The sequence below is a fragment of the Nycticebus coucang genome, chromosome 9, assembly GCF_027406575.1.
Source record: "Nycticebus coucang isolate mNycCou1 chromosome 9, mNycCou1.pri, whole genome shotgun sequence".
NCBI classification, from domain to species: domain Eukaryota; kingdom Metazoa; phylum Chordata; class Mammalia; order Primates; family Lorisidae; genus Nycticebus; species Nycticebus coucang.
This window is the reverse complement of record NC_069788.1, coordinates 134,677,215-134,701,795: the sequence shown is the minus strand read 5'-3', so window position 1 is coordinate 134,701,795 and position 24,581 is coordinate 134,677,215. Positions and strand designations below refer to the sequence as shown.

Below are 24,581 nucleotides of genomic sequence, written 5' to 3'. Positions count from 1 at the left end.
TGTCAATGCTGCTTCATTTAGCTAAACAAGGCCTTGAAGACATCAAAATGTTTTGTGATAAAATATTTACTGATAGGAAAAATTGTTGAAGAAAAAGATATCCTCTGATAAGAACAACTTACCTTATGTTTATGTTTAAGTAAAAGCAAGTAAACAGGACATACACTGTGCAACTCCTTCCCAATTAGGAAACAACTTCAAGAAAGTATGGAAAGCCTTAATAAAGAGGGAAGGATGGAGGCGGAGCATGATGGCAGATGGGGCGGACGTGTAGCCGACCTCTCCCAAGTCATCATGTGAGAGGAAGAGTGGTCTGGACCTTTCCCACGCGTGGATTATTGGTGTGGACTGACAGCTGGAGACACTCAGCAAATTGGCAGATTGCTGTATATGAGGAGTAATTTAAAACCACAGACTGTTGTAGAGATTTTTCCCTGCTTGGCCATGCTGGCTGGCAGGCCCCTCCCTTACGGGGGACAGCAGCTTCCAATTACTGGCAAAACCCAACTTACGAAAATGTACTCCTGAGCTAAGGATGGCACCCGAAAGGAGAGCCACTCAAAACCACAGAGAGCTCGGCAACCCAATGGAAAATTGAAGGGAAGGGATACCGCCTGGGAAACAGACATTTTGAACTATCCAAAATGGCAGACGCCTTCCCCCAGAACAACAGGAGTGATTAAATAGACCAGAGCATCCCTGGTGGGGAATGTTGGAGGGGGCTGGCAGTTCAGGCTGCATGGCAAACTGGCAGGTGGCTGGACTGAAAAGTCCCAATTCAAAAGGGAGACTCTGAACCACAACACTGAGAATAAGGTCCCCGAACCCAGCCACGGGACCTGTCAGCAGCCACGGGAGCCACCAGCAGCCAACACCCTTCCCAACAGCCGACTGCAGTCGCCAGTTTGTAGGAGAACGTCGGAGCAGAGTGGAAAGATTTGTGAAGCGTGGACTGCTGCAACGAGTTGGGAGGTCGGACAGGAGTGCCATCTGGAACAGAGCAGCTGAGGTTGCGCAATACTTAGGTGACAAACTTTGACCAAAACTCCAAAATGGCGATCGGCCAGGTAGGGTGCTTAGGTGGTAACAGTATAAACTGAATCAGGTATAAGCCTGGAAACTACTCACAGCGCCTCCTGGTGTCCAGAAAGTATACTGCATTATAAATATATTCCTACGAAAATTGATCCCTACATCATACATACAGATGTATATTTCTACATATGTACAAGAATAATATTTTTGTGATTGGTGCCATTTTTTCTTTTTCTCTTTTTTTTTGTTCTGTTTTTTTCTCACCATTTTCTTGGAGGAACTATTATTATTTTTTTATGATTTTTATAGACATATTTTTATTTCCTTTTTTTCTAATTTTAATTTCTCCTTTCTTATTTCTTTAACTTTTTTATGAACACCACTTTTTTTCTTTTTTTTCAATTATTTTACATTTATCACTATTTTTATTGTAGTTGTTTTTTGTTGCTGTTGTCGTGGGTGTTGTCTGTATGTCTATCTATCTCTGTCTGTGCATCTACGGGCTCGTGTGTCTGGTAGCCTTTGTATATGTTTATGTGATCATTTGGTCTCAATGAGTTTCGTGTTACGACCTGCAATTCTGAGCTCCCAGCACTTCCCTCCACTCTCACTCTGAGGTCTGGAGGCCTGTCCCCCAGGAGTCCAGAGTCTTGTGTGATTTCTCGAGGGGTGTGGACAGGACCTGGACTGCAGCTGGTCAGAGCTGATTCTGTGGCATGGGAGTGAGGAGACGATGGTCAGCTGAGAGGGAATCACGCCGCAGCGGCAGTGCCCCGAGGCACAGAGCAGCAGTCATCTTTAGCAACAAAAAGGCAAACCCTCAGATTTCCCAAAGCAACTCCCCCTGTCTCCCTGGGCAACTAAAGGAGGCCAGGCATCTTCTCAGATGGCAACCACCACAGAACAGATTTGGGACTGAAACACAGGCCCCATGAGTAAAGGGTTTGCCTGAGGCGGTACTGGCCTGGGTGGAACACGAGGATTAGAAAAAGCACGCGCAGAACAAGGAAACTCCCAGAGCGGGCTGACCAAGAGGACCACTCTACTGAGCATAAGACACACCCGGCCCTCAGGGGATCATCAGCCTATAGACAAAGGAGGACAGGAGGCTAGAGCTGACAGCTGACCGTGCTGCAAATAAAAACCTGCAGGAGTAAAGACAGGGCCTGAGGCACAGGTTCTGGGAATTCAAATCAGCCCCTCCTCTGCAGAGGAATTTAGCTGGGACAGAAACAAACTCCAACAAGGTTGTTCTGTTAGGCCAGTAACATTAATCTAGGGCGCGGCTGGAACAAAGTGAACACCCCCCAGCCTCCATCAACCGCCCGAGTTTGACAGGTCTCACCACCCCCTAATGGATAGAGGCAGAGAGCAGCGGCGTGGCTGAGCAGACACAGACTTCCTTGTGATGTAGGTAGGTGCAAACCTCTGGAGTATCTGCTCACTGGAGACAACTGACTGGGTCACAGCCCTGCGGGGCTAGAAGTGACTGGGTGTGACAGAACTTCAAGATGGGGAAGAAGGTATCAAACTTCCCAGACTAATCTGTTTGCTGGTTGGGTCCTCCAGAATTCACGGAGCACCAGAGCAAGTCATATTTGAGTTGTCACCAGACCCCTGCGTTCCAGTTGCCAGAGACCTTTTAAACTCTCCCACCTGAGGCAGGTGCTGACTGACACAATTGATTTGGACCTTTTGAACTGAGCCAATTGCCTGAGGACTATTCTAATGGTGCCCTGGGTGTGTGGTTGTAAGAAAGTTTGATTTTCTTTTCCAATTCTTGCCTGTGGAGGGCAGGGTGACTTAATTGCTGGTAATACTCCACAGCTGATACTTCAACCCAGAGTAACTGTTTCACTAGGGGTGAACAGAGACCAGCTGAAAACAATACAGAACCACTTAGCCCCACCACATCAAATAGATCCCCAACATCTCAGGCTGTAGCACTGCACGGGTCCTCGACAAGGCTCCAGAGGAAAAATCAAATGGTGTAAAGTAATCGTGGGGCACAATTGGCGGAAAAATTCTGGTAACATGAATAACCAGAATAGATCAACAACTCCCAAAGGACAGATATGGCAGATGTAGCTGAAGATCCCATTGATAAACAGCTGGCTGAGATGTCAGAAATCAAATTCAGAATTTGGATTGCAAACAAGATTAATTGAATGGAGGAAAATCTGGAATTAGAAATCCGAAGAGCAATTCAAAAGTCAGAATTAGAAATTTGAGGAGAAATTAAAACATTGTCTCAAGAATTTAATGAATTTAAAGACAAAACCACCAAAGATTTCGATGCACTGAAGCAAGCATTTGCAGCCCTCAAAGATCTGAAAAATACAGTAGAATCCCTCAGTAACAGAGTGGAGCAGGCAGAAGAAAGGATTTCTGACATTGAAGACAAGGTGTTTGAACACTCCCAAACTCTCAAAGAAGATGAGAAATGGAGAGCAAAAATGTATCATTCTCTCAGAGAGCTCTGGGATAATTTGAAGAAGGCTAAAATCCGCCTCATTGGAATCACTGAAAGTGATGAAGAGGTCTTGCAAGGCACAGAGGCCCTTCTTCATGAAATTATGAAAGAGAATTTTCAAGATATGTCAAGATATTCTGAATTCCAGATAGCAGACAGTTTCAGATCCCCAGCACAACTCAATCCAAACAAGATATCCCCCAGGCATGTCATAATTAACTTCACTAGTGTCAATATGAAGGCGAAAATAATGAAAGCAGCTAGATGCAAGAAATCTATTACCCACAAAGGGAAGAATATTAGAATGACGGAGGATGTCTCTGCTGAAACTTTTAAAGCCAGAAGAGGGTTGTCCTCGACCTTTAATTTCCTAAAGCAAAATAATTTTCAACCCCGGATCCTGTATCCATATAAACTGAGTTCCATTTATGATGGAGAAATTAAATCCTTTATGGCATTCATATGTTGAAGAAATTTGCCATGACCAAACCAGTACTCCAGGATATTCTCAGAACTATCCTCCATAGCGACACCTCAATCCTCTACCAAAAAAAGAACTCACTCAGAAACTTTGATCAAACTCCAACTTCCACAGTGGAGAAAGGACTAAAATTGTCCACTGGACTTTCAAAAAACTTGATACCCAAAATTTTACCAGACATATCAATATTCTCCATTAATGTGAACGACTTAAAGTGTCCTCTAAAGAGGCACAGTATAGCTGACTGTATACAAAAAGTCAGGTCAGATATTTGCTGCATATAAGTGTAACATCTTACCTTAAAAGATAAATATAGAGTCAGGGTGAAAGGATGGTCATCCATATTTCAGGCAAATGGTAATGAGAAAAAAGCAGGTGTTGCAATTCTATTTGCTGACACAATAGGCTTTAAACCAACAAAAGTAAAGAAAGACAAAAATGGTCACTACATATTTGTTAAGGGTAATCCTCAATATGATGAGATTATAATTATGAATATTTATGCACACAAACAGAATGCTCCTCAATTTATAAGAGAAACTCTAAAAGACATGAGCAACTTGATTTCCTCCAGCTCCATAATAGTCAGGGATTTCAACACTCCTTTGGCAGTGCTGGATAGATCCGCCATTAAGAAGCTGAGCAGACTTCTAACTCTCTTTGGAAGTGCTCTAAACTTTCTCTTCGTTCTTCCTAAATAAAATCTCTCTTTGCTGCCCTGAGACTTGTTTCAGCCAAGTAATTGAACCAGGTCAGCTGGGTTTGGGGAACTGGGACCTCCAATCCTCAACGGTTGAGAGACAGAGTCTCATTCTGTTATCCAGCCTGGAGTGCACACAATGAGTGTTCACAGCTCATTGCAACCTTGAACTCCTGGGTTCAAGCATTCCTTCCACCTCAGCCTCCCAAGCAGCTGAGACCACAGTCCACAGGCACGAGAACTTAAAGAGCAAGAGGAAATGAAGGGAAAATTAGGGCAAGGAAACAGATAAAAGAAATCACCCATGAGGAAGAATCAGCAGAAAACTCCAGGCAACATGAAGAACCAGTCCAGAACAACCCCACCAAGGGACCATGAGGTAGCTACTGCAGAGGATTCCACCTATACAGTAATGTTAGGAATGACAGAAAGCAAATTTAGAATACACATGTTGAAAACAATGAAAGAAATGATGGAAACAATGAAGGAAACTGCTAACAAAGTGGAAACTAACCAAAAGGAACTCCAAAAACAGAATCAAATCAGAGATGAACGATATGAAGAATATAAAAAGGATATAGCAGAGCTGAAGGAAATGAAACAGTCGATCAGGGAACTTAAAGATGCAATGGAAAGTATCAACAACAGGTTAGACCATGCAGAAGAAAGAATTTCAGAGGTAGAAGACAAAGTTTTTGAGGTAACTCAGATAGTAAAAGAGGCAGAAAAGAAGAGAGAGAAAGCAGAACGTTCACTGTCAGAATTATGGGACTTTATGAAGCGTTCCAACATACGAGTTATAGGAATTCCAGAAGGGGAAGAAGAATGTCCCAGAGGAATGGAAGCCATACTAGAGAATATTATAAAAGAAAATTTCCCAAATATCACCAAAGATTCTGACACAGTGCTTTCAGAGGGATATCGGACCCCAGGTCGCCTCAACTCTAACTGAGCTTCTCCAAGACACATTGTGATGAACCTGTCCAAAGTCAAGACAAAAGAAAAGATTCTGCAAGCTGCCAGGAGTAAGCGCCACTTGACATACAGGGGCAAATCCATTAGAGTGACCGCAGACTTCTCTAATGACACTTTCCAAGCAAGAAGACAATGGTCATCTACTTTTAATCTACTTAAACAGAACAATTTCCAGCCCAGAATTCTGTACCCTGCTAAGCTAAGCTTCAAAATTGATGGAGAAATCAAATCATTTACGGATATATAAACATTGAGGAAATTCGCCACAACAAGACCAGCTCTACAGGAAATACTTCAACCTGTTCTGCACACGGACCACCACAATGGATCAGCAGCAAAGTAAGAACTCAGAAATTAAAGGACAGAACCAAACCTCCACACTGATGCAAAAGACAAAACTAAGCAATGGACTCTCACCAAATAAGACGAATAGAATACTACCACACTTATCAATTATCTCTATAAATGTTAATGGCTTGAATTCCCCACTGAAGAGACACAGATTGGTTGACTGGATTAAAAAACACAAGCCATCCATTTGCTGTCTGCAAGAAACACATCTGGCTTCAAAAGACAAATTAAAGCTCCGAGTCAAGGATTGGAAGACAATTTTTCAGGCAAATGGAATTCAGAAGAAAAGTGGAGTTGCAATCTTATTTTCAGATACATGTGGATTTAAAGCAATTTAAGTCAAAAAAGACAAAGATGGTCACTTTATATTGGTCAAGGGAAAAATACAACATGAAGACATTTCAATTCTAAATATCTGTGCACCCAATTTAAATGCTCCCAGATTCTTGAAACAGACCTTACTCAGTCTGAGCAATATGATATCTGATAAAACCATCATAACAGGGGACCTTAACACTCCTCTTACAGAGCTGGACAGATCCTCTAAACAGAAATTAAACAAGGATATAAGAGACTTAAATGAGACCCTAGAACAACTGTGCTTGATAGACGCATATACAACACTCCATCCCAAAGATAAAGAATATAAATTCTTCTCATCACCCCATGGAACATTCTCCAAAATTGACCATATCCTGGGACACAAAACAATTATCAACAGAATCAAAAGAATTGAAATTTTACCTTGTATCTTCTCAGACCATAAGGCACTAAAGGTGGAACTCAACTCTAACAAAAATGCTCGACCCCACCCAAAGGGACAGAAACTAAACAATCTTCTGTTGAATAACAGATGGGTGAAGGAAGAAATGAAACAGGAAATTATTAACTTCCTTGAGCATAACAACAATGAAGACACAAGCTACCAAAACCTGTGGGATACTGCAAAAGCAGTTCTGAGAGGAAAATTCATCGCTTTAGATGCCTACATTCGAAAAACAGAAAGAGAGCACATCAACAATCTCACAAGAGATCTTATGGAATTGGAAAAAGAAGAACAATCTAAGCCTAAACTCAGTAGAAGAAAAGAAATATCCAAAATCAAATCAAGGATCAATGAAATTGAAAACAAAAGAATCATTCAGAAAATTAATGAAACACGGAGTTGGTTTTTTTAAAAAATAAATAAAATAGATAAACCATTGGCCAGACTAACGAGGAATAGAAAAGTAAAATCTCTAGTAACCTCAATCAGAAACGATAAAGGGGAAATAACAACTGATCCCACAGAGATACAAGAGATCATCTCTGAATACTACCAGAAACTCTATGCCCAGAAATTTGACAATGTGAAGGAAATGGATCAATATTTGGAATCACACCCTCTCCCTAGACTCAGCCAGGAAGAAATAGACCTCCTGAACAGACCAATTTCAAGCACTGAGATCAAAGAAACAATAAAAAAGCTTCCAACCAAAAAATGCCCTGGTCCAGATGGCTTCACTCCAGAATTCTATCAAACCTTCAAGGAAGAGCTTATTCCTGTACTGCACAAATTATTCCAAAAAATTGAGGAAGAAGGAATCTTCCCCAACACATTCTATGAAGCAAACATGACCCAGATACGAAAACCAGGAAAAGACCCAAACAAAAAGGAGAATTTCAGACCAATCTCACTCATGAACATAGATGCGAAAATTCTCAACAAAATCCTAGCCAATAGAATACAGCTTATCATCAAAAAAGTCATTCATCATGATGAAGTAGGCTTCATCCCAGGGATGCAAGGCTGGTTTAACATACACAAGTCTATAAACGTTATCCACCATATTAACAGAGGCAAAAATAAAGATCACATGATCCTCTCAATAGATGCAGAAAAAGCATTTGATAAAATCCAGCATCCTTTTCTAATTAGAACACTGAAGAGTATAGGCATAGGTGGCACATTTCTAAAACTGATTGAAGCTATCTATGACAAACCCACAGCCAATATTTTACTGAATGGAGTAAAACCGAAAGCTTTTCCTCTTAGAACTGGAACCAGACAAGGTTGTCCTCTGTCACCTTTACTATTCAATGTAGTGCTGGAAGTTCTAGCCAATACAATTAGGCAAGACAAGGAAATAAAGGGAATCCAAATGGGAGCAGAGGAGGTCAAACTCTCCCTCTTTGCTGACGACATGATCTTATACTTAGAGAACCCCAAAGACTCAACCACAAGACTCCTAGAAGTCATCAAAAAATACAGTAAAGTTTCAGGATATAAAATCAATGTCCACAAGTCAGTAGCCTTTGTGTACACCAATAACAGTCAAGATGAGAAGCTAATTAAGGACACAACTCCCTTCACCATACTCTCAAAGCAAATGAAATACCTAGGAATATACCTAACGAAGGAGGTGAAGAACTTCTATAAAGAAAACTATGAAATCCTCAGAAAGGAAATAGCAGAGGATATTAACAAATGGAAGAACATACCATGCTCATGGATGGGAAGAATCACCATTGTTAAAATGTCTATACTTCCCAAAGCAATCTACCTATTCAATGCCATTCCTATCAAAGTACCTACATCGTACTTTCAAGATTTGGAAAAAATGATTCTGCATTTTGTATGGAACCGGAAAAAACCCCGTATAGCTAAGGCAGTTCTCTGTAACAAAAATAAAGCTGGGGGCATCAGCATACCAGATTTTAGTCTGTACTACAAAGCCATAGTGGTCAAGACAGCATGGTACTGGCACAAAAACAGAGACATAGACACTTGGAATCGAATTGAAAACCAAGAAACAAAACTAGCATTTTGCAACCACCTAATCTTTTATAAACCAAACAAGAACATACCTTAGGGGAAAGACTCCCTATTCAATAAATGGTGTTGGGAGAACTGGATGTCTACATGTAAAAGACTGAAACTGGACCCACACCTTTCCCCACTCACAAAAATTGATTCAAGATGGATAAGGGACATAAACTTAAGGCATGAAAAAATAAAAATCCTCCAAGAAAGCATAGGAAAAACACTGGAAGATATTGGCCTGGGGAAAGACTTCATGAAGAAGACTGCCATGGCAATTGCAACAACAACAAAAATAAACAAATGGATTTCATTAAACTGAAAAGCTTCTGTACAGCTAAGGAGACAATAACCAAAGCAAAGAGACAACCTACACAATGGGAAAGGATATTTGCATATTTTCAATCAGACAAAAGCTTGATAACTAGGATCTATAGAGAACTCAACTTAATCCACATGAAAAAAGCCAACAATCCCTTATATCAATGGGCAAGAGACATGAATAGAACCTTCTCTAAAGACGACAGACGAATGGCTAACAAACACATGAAAAAATGTTCATCATCTCTATATATTAGAGAAATGCAAATCAAAACAACCCTGAGATATCATCTAACTCCATAGAGAATGGCCCACATCACAAAATCTCAAAACTGCAGATGCTGGCGTGGATGTGGAGAGAAGGGAACACTTTTACAGTGCTGGTGGGACTGCAAAGTAGTGCAACCTTTCTGGAAGGAAGTATGGAGAAACCTCAAAGCACTCAAGCTAGACCTCCCATTTGATCCTGCAATCCCATTACTGGGCATCTACCCAGAAGGAAAGAAATCCTTTTATCATAAGGACACTTGTACTAGACTGTTTATTGCAGCTCAATTTACAATCGCCAAAATGTGGAAACAGCCTAAATGCCCACCAACCCAGGAATGGATTAACAAGCTGTGGTATATGCATACCATGGAATACAATTCAGCCATTAAAAAAAATGGAGACTTTACATTCTTCGTATTAACCTGGATGGAAGTGGAAGACATTATTCTTAGTAAAGCATCACAAGAATGGAGAAGCATGAATCCTATGTACTCAATTTTGATATGAGGACAATTAATGACAATTATGGTTATCAGGAGGGAATAGATAGAGGGAAGGAGGGAGGGGGGTGGGGCCCTGGTGTGTGTCACACTTTATGGGGGCAAGACATGATTGCAAGAGGGACTTTACCTAACAATTGCAATCAATGTAACCTGGCTTATTGTACCCTCAATGAATCCCCAACAATAAAAAAAAAAAAAAGAAGCTGAGCAAAGAAATTTTAGATTTAAACCCAGCCATCCAACATTTGGATTTAGCAGACATCTAGAGAACATTTCATCCCAACAAAACTGAATACACATACTTTTCATTAGCCAATGGAACATACTCCAAAATCGATCACAGCTTAGGTCACAAGTCTAACCTAAGTAAATTTAAAGGAATATAACTTATTCCTTGCATCATATCGGACCACCGTGGCATAAAAGTTGAACTCAGTAACAACAGGAATCTGCACACTCATATAAAAAATGGAAGTTAAATAACCTTATGCTGAATGATACCTGGGTCAAAGATGAGATTAAGAAGGAAATTGCCAAATTTTTGGAACAAAACAACAATGAAGACACAAACTGTAAGAACCTCTGGGATACCGCAAAGGCAGTCCAAAGACGGAAATTTATAGCACTGCAAGCCTTCCTCAAGAGAACGGAAAGAGAGGAAGTTAACAGCATAATGGGACATCTCAAGCAACTGGAAAAGGAAGAACATTCCCACCCCAAGTAGAAGAAAATAAATAACCAAAATTAGAGCAGAATTAAATGAAATTTAAAACAAAAGAATTATATAACAGATCAATAAATCAAAGTTGTTTTTTGAAAATGTCAATAAAATAAACATTTGGCTAACCTCACCAGCAAAAAAAGAGTAAAATCTCTAATTTTATCAATCAGAAACAACAAAGACGAAATAACAACAGACTCCTCGGAAATTCAAAAGATTTTAAAGAATATTACAAGAAAGTTTATTCTCAGAAATATGAAAATCTGAAGGAAATTGACCAATCCTTGGAAGCACTTCATCTTCCAAGACTTAGCCAGAATCAAGTGGAACTGTTGAACATGCCAATATCAAGTTCTGAAATAGCATCAACCATATGAGATCTCCCTAAAAAGAAAAGCCTGGGACCAGATGGCTTCACGTCAGAATTCTACCAAAACTTTGAAGAGGAACTAGTACCTATGTTACTCAACCTGTTCCAAAACGTAGAAAAAGAAGGAAGACTACCCAACAAGTTCTACGAAGCAAACATCACCCTGATCCCCAAACCAGGAAAAGACCTAACAAGAAAAGAAAATTATTCACCAATATCACTAATGAATATAGATGCAAAAATATTCAACAAGATCCTAACAAAGAGAATCCGGCAACATATCAAACAAATTATACATCATGACCAAGTCGGTTTTATCCCAGGGTCTCAAGGCTGGTTTAACATACATAAATCTATAAATATAATTCACTGTATGAACAAAATAAAAAACAAAGGCCACATGATTCTCTTAATTGATGCTGAAAAAAGCTTTTGACAATATCCAGCATCGTTTCATGATCAGAACACTTTAAAAAACTGGTATAGAAGGGACATTTCTTAAATTGATAGGGGCCATATAGAGCAAACCCACAGCCAATATCATATTGAATGGAGTTAAACTGAAATCATTTCCACTCAGATCAGGAACTAGACAAGGCTGCCCATTGTCTCCACTGCTCTTTAACATTGTGATGGAAGTTTTAGCCATCACAATTACGGAAGAAAAGGTGATCAAGGGTATCGATATAGGGTCAGAAGAGATCAAACTTATGCTTTTCACAGAGGATATGATTCTATATATGAAAAACACCGGGGATTCTACAACAAAACTCTTAGAAGTGATCAAGGAATACAGCAGCATCGCAGGTTACAAAATCAACATTCATAAATCATTAACCTTTATACATACCAACAATAGTCAAGCTGAAAAAACAGTTAAGGACTGTATTCCATTCACAGTAGTGCCATAGAACATGAAATATTTGGGAGTATATCTAACAAAAGATGAGAAAGATCTCTATAAAGAGAACTATGAAACTCTAAGAAAAGAAACAGCTGAAAACATTAACAAATGGAAAAACATACCATGGTCATGGTTGGGAAGAATCAACATTGTTAAAATGTCCATAGTACCCAAAGCAATGTACAATTTTAATGCAATCCCTATTAAAGCCCCACTGTCATACTTTAAATATCTTGAAAAAATAATACTTAGTTTTATATGGAATCCAAAAAACCCTCGAATAGCCAAAACATTACTCAGAAATAAAAACAAAGCAGGAGGAATTATGTTACCAGACCTCAGACTATACTATATATCAATAGTGATCAAAACAGCATGGTACTGGCACAAAAACAGATAAGTAGATGTCTGGAACAGAATAGAGAACCAAGAGATGAATCCAGCCACTTACTGTTATCTGATCTTTGACATGCCAGTTAAAAACATTCAGTGGAGAAAAGATTCCCTATTTAACAAATGGTGCTGGGTGAACTGGCTGGCAACATGTAGAAGACTGAAACTGGACCCACACTTTTCACTATTAACTCAGATAGACTGTCACTGGATAAAAGGTTTAAACTTAAGACATGAGACGATAAAAATACTAGAAGAGAGTGCAGGGAAAACTCTTTAAGAAATCGGTTTGGGTGAGTACTTTCTGAGGAGGACACCCCAGGCAATTGAAGCAGCTTCAAAAATACACTACTGGGACCTGATCAATCTAAAAAGCTCTGCACAGCCAAGAACACAGTAAGTAAAGCAAGCAAACAGCCCTCAGAATGGGAGAAGATATTTGCAGGTTATGGCTCCAACAAAGGTTTAATAACCAGAATCCACAGAGAACTCAAACGCATTAGCAAGAGAAGAACAAGTGATCCCATCGCAGGCTGGGCAACGGACTTGAAGAGAAACTTCTCTGAAGAACACAGGGGCATGGCCTACAGACATATGAAAAAATGCTCATCACCTTTAATCATCAGAGAAATGCAAATCAAAACTACCTTGGGATACCATCTAACTCCAGTAAGATTAGCCCCTATCACAAAATCCAAAGACCAGAGATGTTGGCGTAGATTTGGAGAAAAGGCAACACTTCTGCACTGCTGGTTGGAATGCAAATTAATACATTTCTTTAGGAAAGATGTTTGGAGAACCTTTAGAGATCTAAAAATAGACCTGCTATTCAATGCTATAATTCCTCTACTAGGTTTATAAGGTTTATACCCTGAAGACAAAAAATCACATTATAACAAGGATATTTGTACCAGAATGTTTATTGCAGCCCAATTCCAATTGCTAAGTCATGGAAAAAGCCCAAGTGCCCATCGATGCATGAATGGAGTAATAAACTGTGGTATATGTACACCATGGAATATTATGCAGCCTTAAAGAAAGATGGAGACTTTACCTCTTTCATGTTTACGTGGATGGAGGTGGAACATGTTCTTCTTAGTAAAGTATCTCACGAATGGAAGAAAAAATATCCAATGTACTCAGCCCTACTATGAAACTAATTTTTGGCTTTCATATGAAAGCTATATCCCAGTTATAGCCTAAGAATATGGGGAATGGGGAGAGGCAGGGGAAGGAGGGGGGAAGATGGGCGGAGGGAGGGTGATAGGTGGGACTACACCTGTGGTGCATCTCACAAGGGTACTTGTGAAATTTAGTAAATGTAGAATGTAATTGTCTTAACACAATAACAAAGAAAATGCCAGGAAGGCTATGTTAACCAGTCTAATGAAAATGTGTCAAACTGTTCATAAAACCAATGTATGGTGCCCCATGATCACACTAATGTACACAGCTATGATTTAGTATTAATAACAAAAATTAAAAAACAATAAAAAATAATAAAATAAAAAAATCATTTACAAAAAAATAAAATAAAAAGTGAAGGATGAAAACAGAGAAGACATTTCTTAGAATCTCCTAAAGTGTTCTGCACTTTCTTGTACATTTTCTTTTCTACACATTATACTAATGAACATAAAAATCATGATGAAGATGGTGACCCTCAGTTCTGTTTTCTGTTCATTGTAGGAGGTAAGAGTAAAATGGTGAATAAATGTGATTAACGAAACATACAAAATTGGAAAATCAGAATGGACCAGACAACTGACAAAGGAAAAAGCAGCAGTGGGAAGGGAACCATCTACCTCGTTTGGAACTTGAACTTTTTCTTTTTGGAAGGTCAGAGTTCTACCGGCCTTCCTCATTCTGATTTGTTTACATAATTTGCTCTATTGTTTGCTTCATAAACACATATGCTTTTGATGATCTGTCTCTAGGTGGTGGGGAGAAATACACATTTTCTGATTCAGGTTTCATGATTTATACTTCTTAGATTTGCTGAACTCATCTAATGCCTCACAAACATGTTCAGCATGTACTGTTTTTCCTTCATCATAAGTGCCCATAGCAGCAGAAGCAGTGTGCCCTTTTGCTTGAATGAGGCACACTTCATTTCTTTGCTGTTATCAAGTTACAAATTTTGCATCACTAGACTGAAGCACAGTTCTGATATCTATTTTCACATTAATGGTTTTGGGGTTCCCATTTCCTGCCACTTCTCTACGGAGACAGCTTTCAGCATAAGCTCCCACAAAGAAAGAATGATAATAGTCAGAACAAACCCAATAAAGCTGTGAGCATGGCCATTTTCTTGTCTGGCATAAAAGTTGGACAAGTATTTTCCCTGCTATTCTGAACTCTCAGTCCATCTTTTCCCCGGGCCTAGAAGTCTGGAAGTCTAACCCTTGCAGAGCTCAGAGTTTCTGGTGGTTCTTTGCTAGGGCTGGGCATTGTATGGGCCATGGGACAGGCGCGCTAAAAATGTGACATGAGAAGAAGTGGAGAGATACAAGGGGTGGAGGACTGGCCCAGTGCCACCAAGTAATAGTAGCGGCTGCCAGAGGCTTGGGGACCTATGTGGTGGAAAAGCAGCAGTGATGGTACCCTGCTCCCTCCATGGTAAAATTTTGGGAAGCCATCTCACCACTTCTATGGACCACTAGAGGGAGCCCAACCTCGCCCCACAGCGGTACCAGAGGAGGAGTGTGGCTGTGTGAGAGCTGCATTCTCTGAGGGAGTAAAACACACACTGAGTCAACCCCCAGCTTGGAGCAGACTCAGGGAAAACATGACCCAGTTTCCAATGAGCACCAAAGGGTGTCAGGATTCAGCTCCCTTTGTGTGCTGGTGGCAGAATGCAACGGCCTGGTTAAGGAATCATTGACTCCCCTTTGAATTTGGAAGGTGCAGAACCCTGGCACATTTGCTCATTGGAGGGAACTCGGCAACAGACCCTCAGGATTAACATTGACTGCTCGTGGCAGATGTGAAAAGTGGGGAAGTAGTTCCAACCTCCCTGCACTAACTCATTTGCTGGGTAGGCCTTTCTGACTCCATGGAGTACCAGAACAAGTCATATTTGAACTGCCAGTGGACCCCTGCTGTCTGCTTGTTGGAGACATTTTCAACTCTCCCACCTGAACAGCGATTCTGCTGCCCAGGACAATTAGTTTAGAACTCCTGACCTGGGCTGGCTACCTGGGGATGCTCCAAGGTTGAACCCTGGTAGGGTTGAAATGGGAGAGACTGATTCTCCTCTTCAAGTTGTTGCTGCTTGGGGGTTTGGTGTCTTAGTTGCTTTTATCTCTCCCCAGCTAAGATTTCAGACAAAAGCCACTGATTCCCTAGGAATGGATAAAGGCTGGCTGAATACAAAACAGAGCCACCTAGCCCCATCACACCTACCATGTCCCCAGACTCTCAGGATGCACGATGGAAAGAGACCTTTGTAAAGCTGTAGGGAAAAAAGCCACAGTCACTAGTTCCAACTTTTTCATAAAGGGATGGTGAACTACAACTCAGGGATCCCTCAAACCATTTTCACTTTAGCAGCTTCTCCAGGCAAAATGTGAAAAATAACCATTGGCTGGTGTGGCGCCTGTGGCTCAAGGACAAGTATATGCAGTATATGCTGGCTCCATGTACTGGAGGTGGCAGGTTCAAAACTGGCCATGGGCAAAAACTGCAAAAAAAAAAAAATCATTGGGCAGAACCAGTGGAAATACTCTGGTAATATGAATACTCAGAGTAGATTAACAACCCCATGGAATGACAAAAAAGACACAATAGAATATGCCATTCATAAACAAATGGTTGAAATGTCAGAAAAGGAATTCACAATATGGATGGCAAATAAGATTAATAGAATGGAATGAAAGTTGGAATTAGAAATACAAGGAGTAGTTCAAAAGTTGTCTCAAGAAATCAATGAATTCAAAGACAAAATATGCAATGATTTAGACATAAGGAGGACAAAAAATGAAGACCTCAATGAACTGAGAAATACAGTAGAATCCCTCAGTAATACAGTGAAGCAGGCAGAAGGAAGGATCTCCAAAGTTGAATAGAAAGCTTTTGAAGGCTCTAAAACACTCAAAGAGGCAGAGAAGTAGAGAGCAAAAATGGATCACTTGGTGAGAGGGTTGTGGGACCAGTTCAGAAGACCAAACATTCACCTAATGGGAATTCCTGAAGGAGAAGGGGATAATTCCAAATTATATCCTCTACTCCAAGATATAACGGAGGATAATTTGCCAAGCATGACAAAAGATACAGAAATTCAGATAGTAGATAGTGTCAGAACACCAGCACAACTCAATCCAAATAAAGCATCTTCTGGACATGTTGTAATTAACTATACCCAAGTAAACATGAAGGAGAGAATTCTGCAAGCAGCCAGACATAACAAAAGTATAACCTACAAGAGGAAGAATATTAGAATGACTGTAGATATCTCTGTTCAAAATTTTCAAGCCACAAGAGGATGGTCATTCACCTTCAATCTCTGAAAAGAAAAGAACTTTCAGCCCAGGATCCTGTATCCAGCTAAACTGAGTTTCATTTGTGATGGAGGAATCAAATACCTCACCTGCATACACATGTGGAAGAAATTTGCCATAACTAAGCCAGCTATCCAGGAAATTCTCAGACTCATCCTCCATCATGATCAGCTTAATGGTCTACCACTAAAGTAAATTCACCCAGAAAATGAATAAAACCTAATATCCTCAATGGTGAAATGATTGAAAATATCCACTGTGGGGGAGGAGGCAAGATGGCTGATTGGAACCAGATTTCCACAGAGGCATCCATCCAGAAGGAGAGTTAAAGGACAGAAGTTTAGCAAGTAAGCTGATGGTTTAGAGCTGAGCCAAGAGGGAAGACTAAAGAGCACATATCAAAGCATCCCTTCCACAAGCAAGCAAGCAGAGTTCATACCTCTTCCTATTTTATCCCATGGGAGAGACACTCTATAAACCAGAACTCCTTCCCAAGAGAGGACTCACTAGTGTGCCATGGCACTCTCCCTCCAGGCATAAAACTGAACATAGACTCTACCTGCAATTCTGAACTTCCAGCACTCCCCTCCACTCTCATGCTGTGGTCTGGAAGCCTGTCCCCCATGGAGTCCATATTCTTGGGCATTTTCTCGAGAAGTGTGGACAGGGTGTGGGCTGTTACAAGTCTGTGCTGAAATGGAGGCATGGGTGGAAACTGGGGACTGTGGATCATGGGAGCCATACAGGAGAGAGAGAGATGGCATTCCACATGGCAGCCCAGCAGCTGCAGTGGTGGGATCAATAGGGCTCATGCCCCTGGTGATGTTTTGGAGAAACATTTTCCACCTCTCTTAGCAAGCAGAGGCAGCTGGGCCTTTGCTCTGGTGGCGGCCATGGGTGAAACAGATGTGGGATGGACACACAGGCCCCCTGAGCAAAGGATATGCCTGAGGTGATACCTGCCTTGGAGTGGCATGGCAGGAACAGAGAATAGAATCCACGTGCATGCAGAGACGGCACACTCCTAGGGCAGAGCTGAGTCAGAAATGCTACATTTGTGAGCCCAAGATGCAAGTGTTCCCCAGGAGCTTAGCCGGGACAAAAGCAGGCAGGGCAACAGCATCAGCCCATGGAAGGGCTGAAACTGAGAGTCATTTATGAGCACTAAGTGAACCCGCCCCAACATAGAGTGCAGTGTAGTCAGAGATGCCAGCTACATGAGTATAGGTGCAGCAGCAACAACACAGGGTGGGACTGAGCCATAGTTTCTGTGAACTCAAATAGTGCCTGGCCAATAGAGCAATAAAGCCAGGACAAAATGCAAATTCTGTGAGAATTGAGTTGTCTCAAGAATTCAATGAATTCAAAGACAAATCAACAAAGTTTTGACACATTGAGGCAAGAATTTGAAGCCTTCAAAGATCTGAGAAATACAGTAGAATCCCTCAGTAACAGAATGGAGCAGGCAGAAGAAAGGATTTCTGACAATGAAGACAAAGCTTTTGAATGCTTCCAAATGCTCAACGTGGAAGAGAAAGGGAGAGCAAAAATGGATCATTCTCTCAGAGAGGTCTGGGACACTTCAAAGCAAACTAACATTTGCCTTATAGGAATTCCTGAAGGGGATGAGGTTGCTTTGAAAGCCCCAAGATGCTCTTCTGCAAGAGATAATCAAGGAGAACTTACCAAACATGGCAAGAGATTCTGAAATGAAGAAAGAAGACAGTTTCAGAACCCCAGCATGACTCAACCCAAATATAGCATCACCCAGACACATAATAATTAACTTTGCCAAAATTAACATGAAGGAGAAAATTCTGCAAGCAGCCAGATGTAAGACAGCCATAACCTACAAGGGGGAAAATATTCGAATGACTTCAGATCTCTCTACTGAAACTTTTCAAGCTAGAAGAGGATGGTCATCAACTTTTAACCTCCTAACACAAAATAACTTTCAACCCAGGATCCTGTATCCAGCTAAACTGAGGTTCATTTATGATGGAGAAGTTAAATACTTTAATGACATTCACATGTTGAAGAAATTTTCCATAAAGAAACCACCTCTCCAGGATATTCTCAATCCTATCCTCTATAGTGACCAGCACAATCCTCTACCAGCAAAGTCAACTCACTCAGAAACTTTTGATCAAAATCCAACTTCCACTGTTGCAAAAGGATTAAAAATGCCTACTGGACTTTAAAAAAATTGATACACAAAATACTACCAGGCTTATCAATATTCTCAATTAATGTGAATGGCTAAAATTGTCCTCTACAGAGGCACAGTTTTGCTGACTGGATATACAAATTTAAGTCATATATCTGCTGCATATAAGAATCTCAATTTACCTTAAGTGATAAATATAGACTCAGGGTGAAGGGATGGTCATCTATAATGCAGGCAACGCTCAATAGCCAAGACATTACTCAGAAATAAAGACAAAGCAGTAGTAATCAGCCTACCAGACTTCAGTCTATACTATAAATCTATAGTGATCAAAACAGCATGATAGTGGCACAAAAATACCAAGGTAAATGTGTAGAACAGAATAGAGAACCAAGAGATTAAGCCGGGCACTTACTATCATTTGATCTTTGATAAGCGTATCAAAAACATAAATAGGGAAAACATTCCCTATTCAACAAATGGTACTGGGTGAATTGGCTGGCAACTTGTAGAAGACTGAAACAGGACCCTCATCTTTCACCATTAACAAAAATTGATTCTCATTGGATAAACGGTTTAAACTTAAGACAAAAAAATATAAAAATACTATTAGCGGGGACAGGGAAAACACTTGAAAAAATTGGCCTGGAAGAATATGCTATGAGGAGGACCCCAGTCCCCAGGCAATTGAAGTAACACCAAAAATATATTACAGGGATCTGATAAAACGAAAAAACATCTGCACAGCAAAGAACAAAGTAAGTAAAGCAAGCACACGGTCCTCAGAATGGGAGAAGATTTTTTCAGGTTATGTTTCCAACAACGATTTGATAATTAGATTAAACAGAAAACCTAAATTAATTAGTAAGGTAAGAACTATTGATCACATTTCATTTTAGGCAAGAGAATTGAACAGAAGCTTCTCTGAAGAAAATAGGCGCATGGCCTACAGACACATGAAAAACTGCTCATCATCTTTAATCATCAGAGAAATACAAATCAAAACCACTTTGAGACATCATCTAACTCCGGGAAAGTAGCCCACATCACAAAATCACAAAACTACAGATTTTGGTGTGGATGTGGACAGAAGGGAACATTTCTGCACTGCTGGTGGGAATGCAGTCTAATATGTCCCTTTTAGAAAGAGGTTTGGAGAACACTTAGGATATTAAAAGTAGACCTACCATTTGATCCTGCTATGCCTCTGCTAGGAATAAATCCAGATGACCAATCATCATTTTAAAACAAACATATTTGCACCAGAATGTTTATTACAGCCCAGTTCGTGATTGCCCAGTCATGAAAGAAGCGCAAGTGCCCATAGCCCCTGAATGAAGTAACAAATTGTGGTATATGTATACCATGGAATGTTGTGCAGCCATAAAAAGATGGAGACTTTGCCCCTTTTATGTTCACATGATGGAGTTTGAACATATTTTTCTTAGTAACATATCTCAAGAATCTAAGAAAAACTATACTCAGTACTGTTATGAAACAAATATATAATCCCCCATACTTTTACATGAATGATGAATCAAAGAATGAAAGAGGGAAGACGGGGGAGAATAGGGGAAGGGGGAAGCTGTGTGAAGAGAAGGTAAACAGTGGGACATCACCTATAGTGCATATCACAAGGGTACATGTCAAATCTTTTAACAGTAGAGTATAAATATCTTAACACAACAAATAATTAAGTAAGGTGAACCCTATGTTAACCGGTTTGATGTAAGCATTCCAAATTATGTCTAAAATCGGCACCTTGTACCCCATAAAAGGAGTAATGTACAGTCATGATTCAATAAAAAAGTGATATAAAAATAAGAACTTCATAAAAAAAAAACTCTCAGTGTCCCTTCATTTCGACAATAACTTCTGACTTCCTTGCTTGTTTTTGTGTTTGTATTATCTTCACATTTCTACTCACCTGTGTCAAATGCATGCCGAGTGTCCGTGTGCATTGTTAGCATTTTTACAGTATACCTTTTTCTTTCATTTAAATGAACTTTAGGAGGTGAGTAGAGATTATACTTCAGGAACACAAAGTAGGCATGAGATGGGACATATTTTTGTGACTGAGGCCTTTTTATTGAGAAAATGCCTCAAACACTAAAGAGTGGACACTTCAGGTACATCTTTCCCCTCACAGTCTGGTATACTGTTTGTTACATTAGATGGTGAATTTTCAGAACTTTGCTCCTTCCTTACACTAACTCAACTAAAGGACAAGCAGGAATTTTGTATTATTCACAGTTTTAACCAGAACTCTGTTTCAACTCATTTCTCAGGTGTTTTTATTTACTTCCCCATTCCACTTTGCCTTGTTTGATGCACAGTTGCTTATACTTTTGAACGCAAGGAAGTTCTGAATGTACAGATACATTCTATCAGTCCTCATTCATTCCTAGTCAGGAGACATGTTTCCATATGCAAACATGTGTAGTACCCATTCAAAGAACCCCTAAAGGCCCCTGTCTCATCCTGAGTTCCCTGCACATCTAAACCCCCTCTTGGGTTAATTCCCAAAACAGGTTTCAGAAAAGAACAGGAAGTTCCCTTAGTGCCCAAAGATTCCTAGACACAGGTAAAACAATGGTGCAACTTACCACAACCCCCTAGCAATGGCTAAACAATGATGGAAAGCTTACTCGAGTAAAATTTCCCAATCCAATTTTATCCCCATGCCAGCTGCCAGAATGCAACCCCCTGACTCACTGTAACCAGTGCCAAACCCCTGACTCACTGTAACCCCACCCTTGTGAAAACCGACATGCTTTTGGCCCCCTAAGCCAACTCTGTAACCCCGCCCCTGAGCTAACCACCTGCCTGTTTTTGCTTGGCTTGCCACATAGCACAAAATCGGTATAAAAATCAGCTTGATCCTCGCCTTGGGGCCGTTTGCCCTTTGGACAAAAACAGGCCTGCGCGGGTGTATATATATATAAATCACTATCTGATTTATACCTAGAGTGGGTATACCTGAGTCTTTCTTCAGGTAGCATGAGTACAACACATGCACTATTAACGTGCTTATTTCCGTTCTGTGTTTAAAAATTGATAACTGAAGCCTGGGAAATTTTACATTATCACAAGACAAAATCAGTAGCAATCAGAAAGAAAAGCCAATTCTCAAATGTGAATTTAAATGATATAGCACAATATGACAGTGCTATTTTCTGAAACAGACTGTCGGCTTAAGCCCACATTTAATATTTTCTTTTTTTTTTTTGGCCGGGGCTGGGTTTGAACCCACCACCTCTGGCATATGGGACCGGCGCCCTACTCCTTGAGCCACAGGCGCCGCCCCACATTTAATATTTTCTAATGTCCTCATAAGACAGTGAGTGAAGGAACCTTGGTACCGTTTAATAATTTCCTGAAGCTATGTCAGTTACAACTTGCTGCCGTACCCTCACATCAAAGTCCCTTTCTTCAAGGTCGGATTTCCTACATAGGCACAGTCTAATGACCTAATTCCCTCTCTCAGCACACACACTGAACTGAGTTAGAGGCCACAAGGTGGAAGAAACACTCTACCTGGCACGACTGATGTGCAGTATAAAAACTACATTACGGTTTGGTACAATTGGGAATAATGACTCTTTGAACATGAGTCCAACTCAGTGGTCATCATGATGAAATTGCTCGTAATAAAAAAAAAAAAAAAGAAATTGCTCGTAATTTCTCTTGCTTAGTAATATGATTCTGTACTTGGCATTACCGTCCTTATCATGTAAGGTTACAAAACTGAAGAACCAGAAAAACACCAAAATCGTCTGCCTGGATTCCAAGGACAAAGATTAGCTGTAAGTCACTCTTTACTTTAGGAAGGTTTAAGTTTTATAACTAGTTAAAAAAACCTGTTTAAAATTAAATATTAGCTAACCACATATGAATTCTAAAATGCCATTCCAGTAGGAAATGTCCCTTGGACTACGTCACATCATTCATGTAAAGAAAACAACATTAAACCAGGAACTTAAATTTAAATTTGTTGATACCTGTGGCTGGTTATTTTCACTTCCTTTAGGTTCTTCTTCCTCTTTCACTGATTTTGATAAAATTTTGTGTCCTGTAAATTTCATATATTAAGTTAAATGACATTGCTTAGAATGATGTGATAAAATCTCTCAGCTTTATAAAAATGTATACAAACCTAAATTTATTTTTATCTTATAAATTGAGAGTTTAGATGAACTTAAGTCTTTAGCAAACTATATACCTCTTTAAAAATTACTCCTAATCATCTAATACTTGAAAAACCACTCAGAAGGGGCTGCTAGATGTCACCAGGTAGAAGGCATATGAAGATCACAGATTCACTCACAAATTCTTCCATACAACATAAATGACAAAGCCATCATAAACAAAGAAAATTTTATCAATCCAGAAAAACATATCAAGTAACCTATGTACTCCTGTCTACCTCCTATTAGAACCTTCAACGCGTTGTACATGTTAATCATCAAGTTGTTGTTACTTTTTATACCTTCATCAGTGTATGCCGGGTGATATATATGTGAAATGCTTTCTGCTCATATGCTGACAATCTTCTTTCCTTTTTTTTTTTTTTTTACACAGATTGCTACGTGAGGACTCCATTCATTATGGCTCTTTCCCTGGATAAACAGGCATATCCTCCCTCAGTAAGGCCTCAATACTCTAAGGATTTCTCCTTTGCAACTTCCCCACCTCAACTGTAAGTTATTTATTTCCATTTCTATTCCCCAGATCTCAAGGCTCACAATATTCCATAGCATCATTGGCAAACAGTTTTTACCTATTTTACTTGATAATTATGGAATGCAGTTAAAGGAAAATGAAAAAGATGCATCAAGGTTGGCATTTCCAGAGCTCGTGTGAGCTGAGAAGGAAAGGGTGAGATGAGCAAGGTGAAAAGTTGGAGAGGCCAAGAAAAAATGAGAGCAGGACGGGATGGAGCACCCTGCAGACTACAGATTAGGTGTACACTGTATCCTCTAGCTTTCCCATCTTAATATGTCTTCCTCCACTCATTCAAAAGCCTTGTAAGATACATCTAAGTAATTATGCATATTCACTCTAAATATGACATATTTATAAAAAAGGAAACAAATTGATTCACCTCATCATTATAACATATTAACTAATTTTTACATTTAAAAATCAGTTTCATATTCATTGAAAATATTAAGAAAAGTCATGGAATGGGCTCTATAAATTTACGGTTTTTGACTTTATTTTCTGTGGGGATATTACATTAATCTCTTTCTGATTTTAGAAAACACCTATTTTAATAAAGAATATTTTTAAAAATGACCAGTGTTTTTATATTCGAGTTAATCTATTTTTATGAATTAATATACATATAGCACATATCTCTGATGCCTAACACTTACAGGAGGAGAAATGCATTGCTGCTATAGCCCCACAGATTCACCATTCCCCACAATTTTTTTTTTTTCTCCCAAAATGTTCCTTGAATATCCAGACTGGAGAATTCAAACAGAAATAGTTTCAAATACCGGATCCTATCCTTCCAAATTCCACATTATAATTCTAGCACACTCTCTTGCTTCCAGTGATCTCTGTGGCAGAAGTAATCTTAATCTTCTGTGTAAATGCAAATTTCTTGAATC

General features: G+C 39.8%; 1 protein-coding gene across 1 annotated transcript in view; it reads right to left on the bottom strand.

Annotated features, from left to right (window-relative positions):
• Nucleotides 1-24,581, bottom strand: part of LOC128594206 (POTE ankyrin domain family member B-like) — a 70,689-nt gene that overhangs the window by 3,492 nt on the left and 42,616 nt on the right. Inside the window, exon 11 of the mRNA XM_053602795.1 lies at nt 22,965-23,035. Coding sequence (XP_053458770.1) covers nt 22,965-23,035 — 71 coding nt within the window. The remainder of the gene's footprint in view (nt 1-22,964; nt 23,036-24,581) is intronic.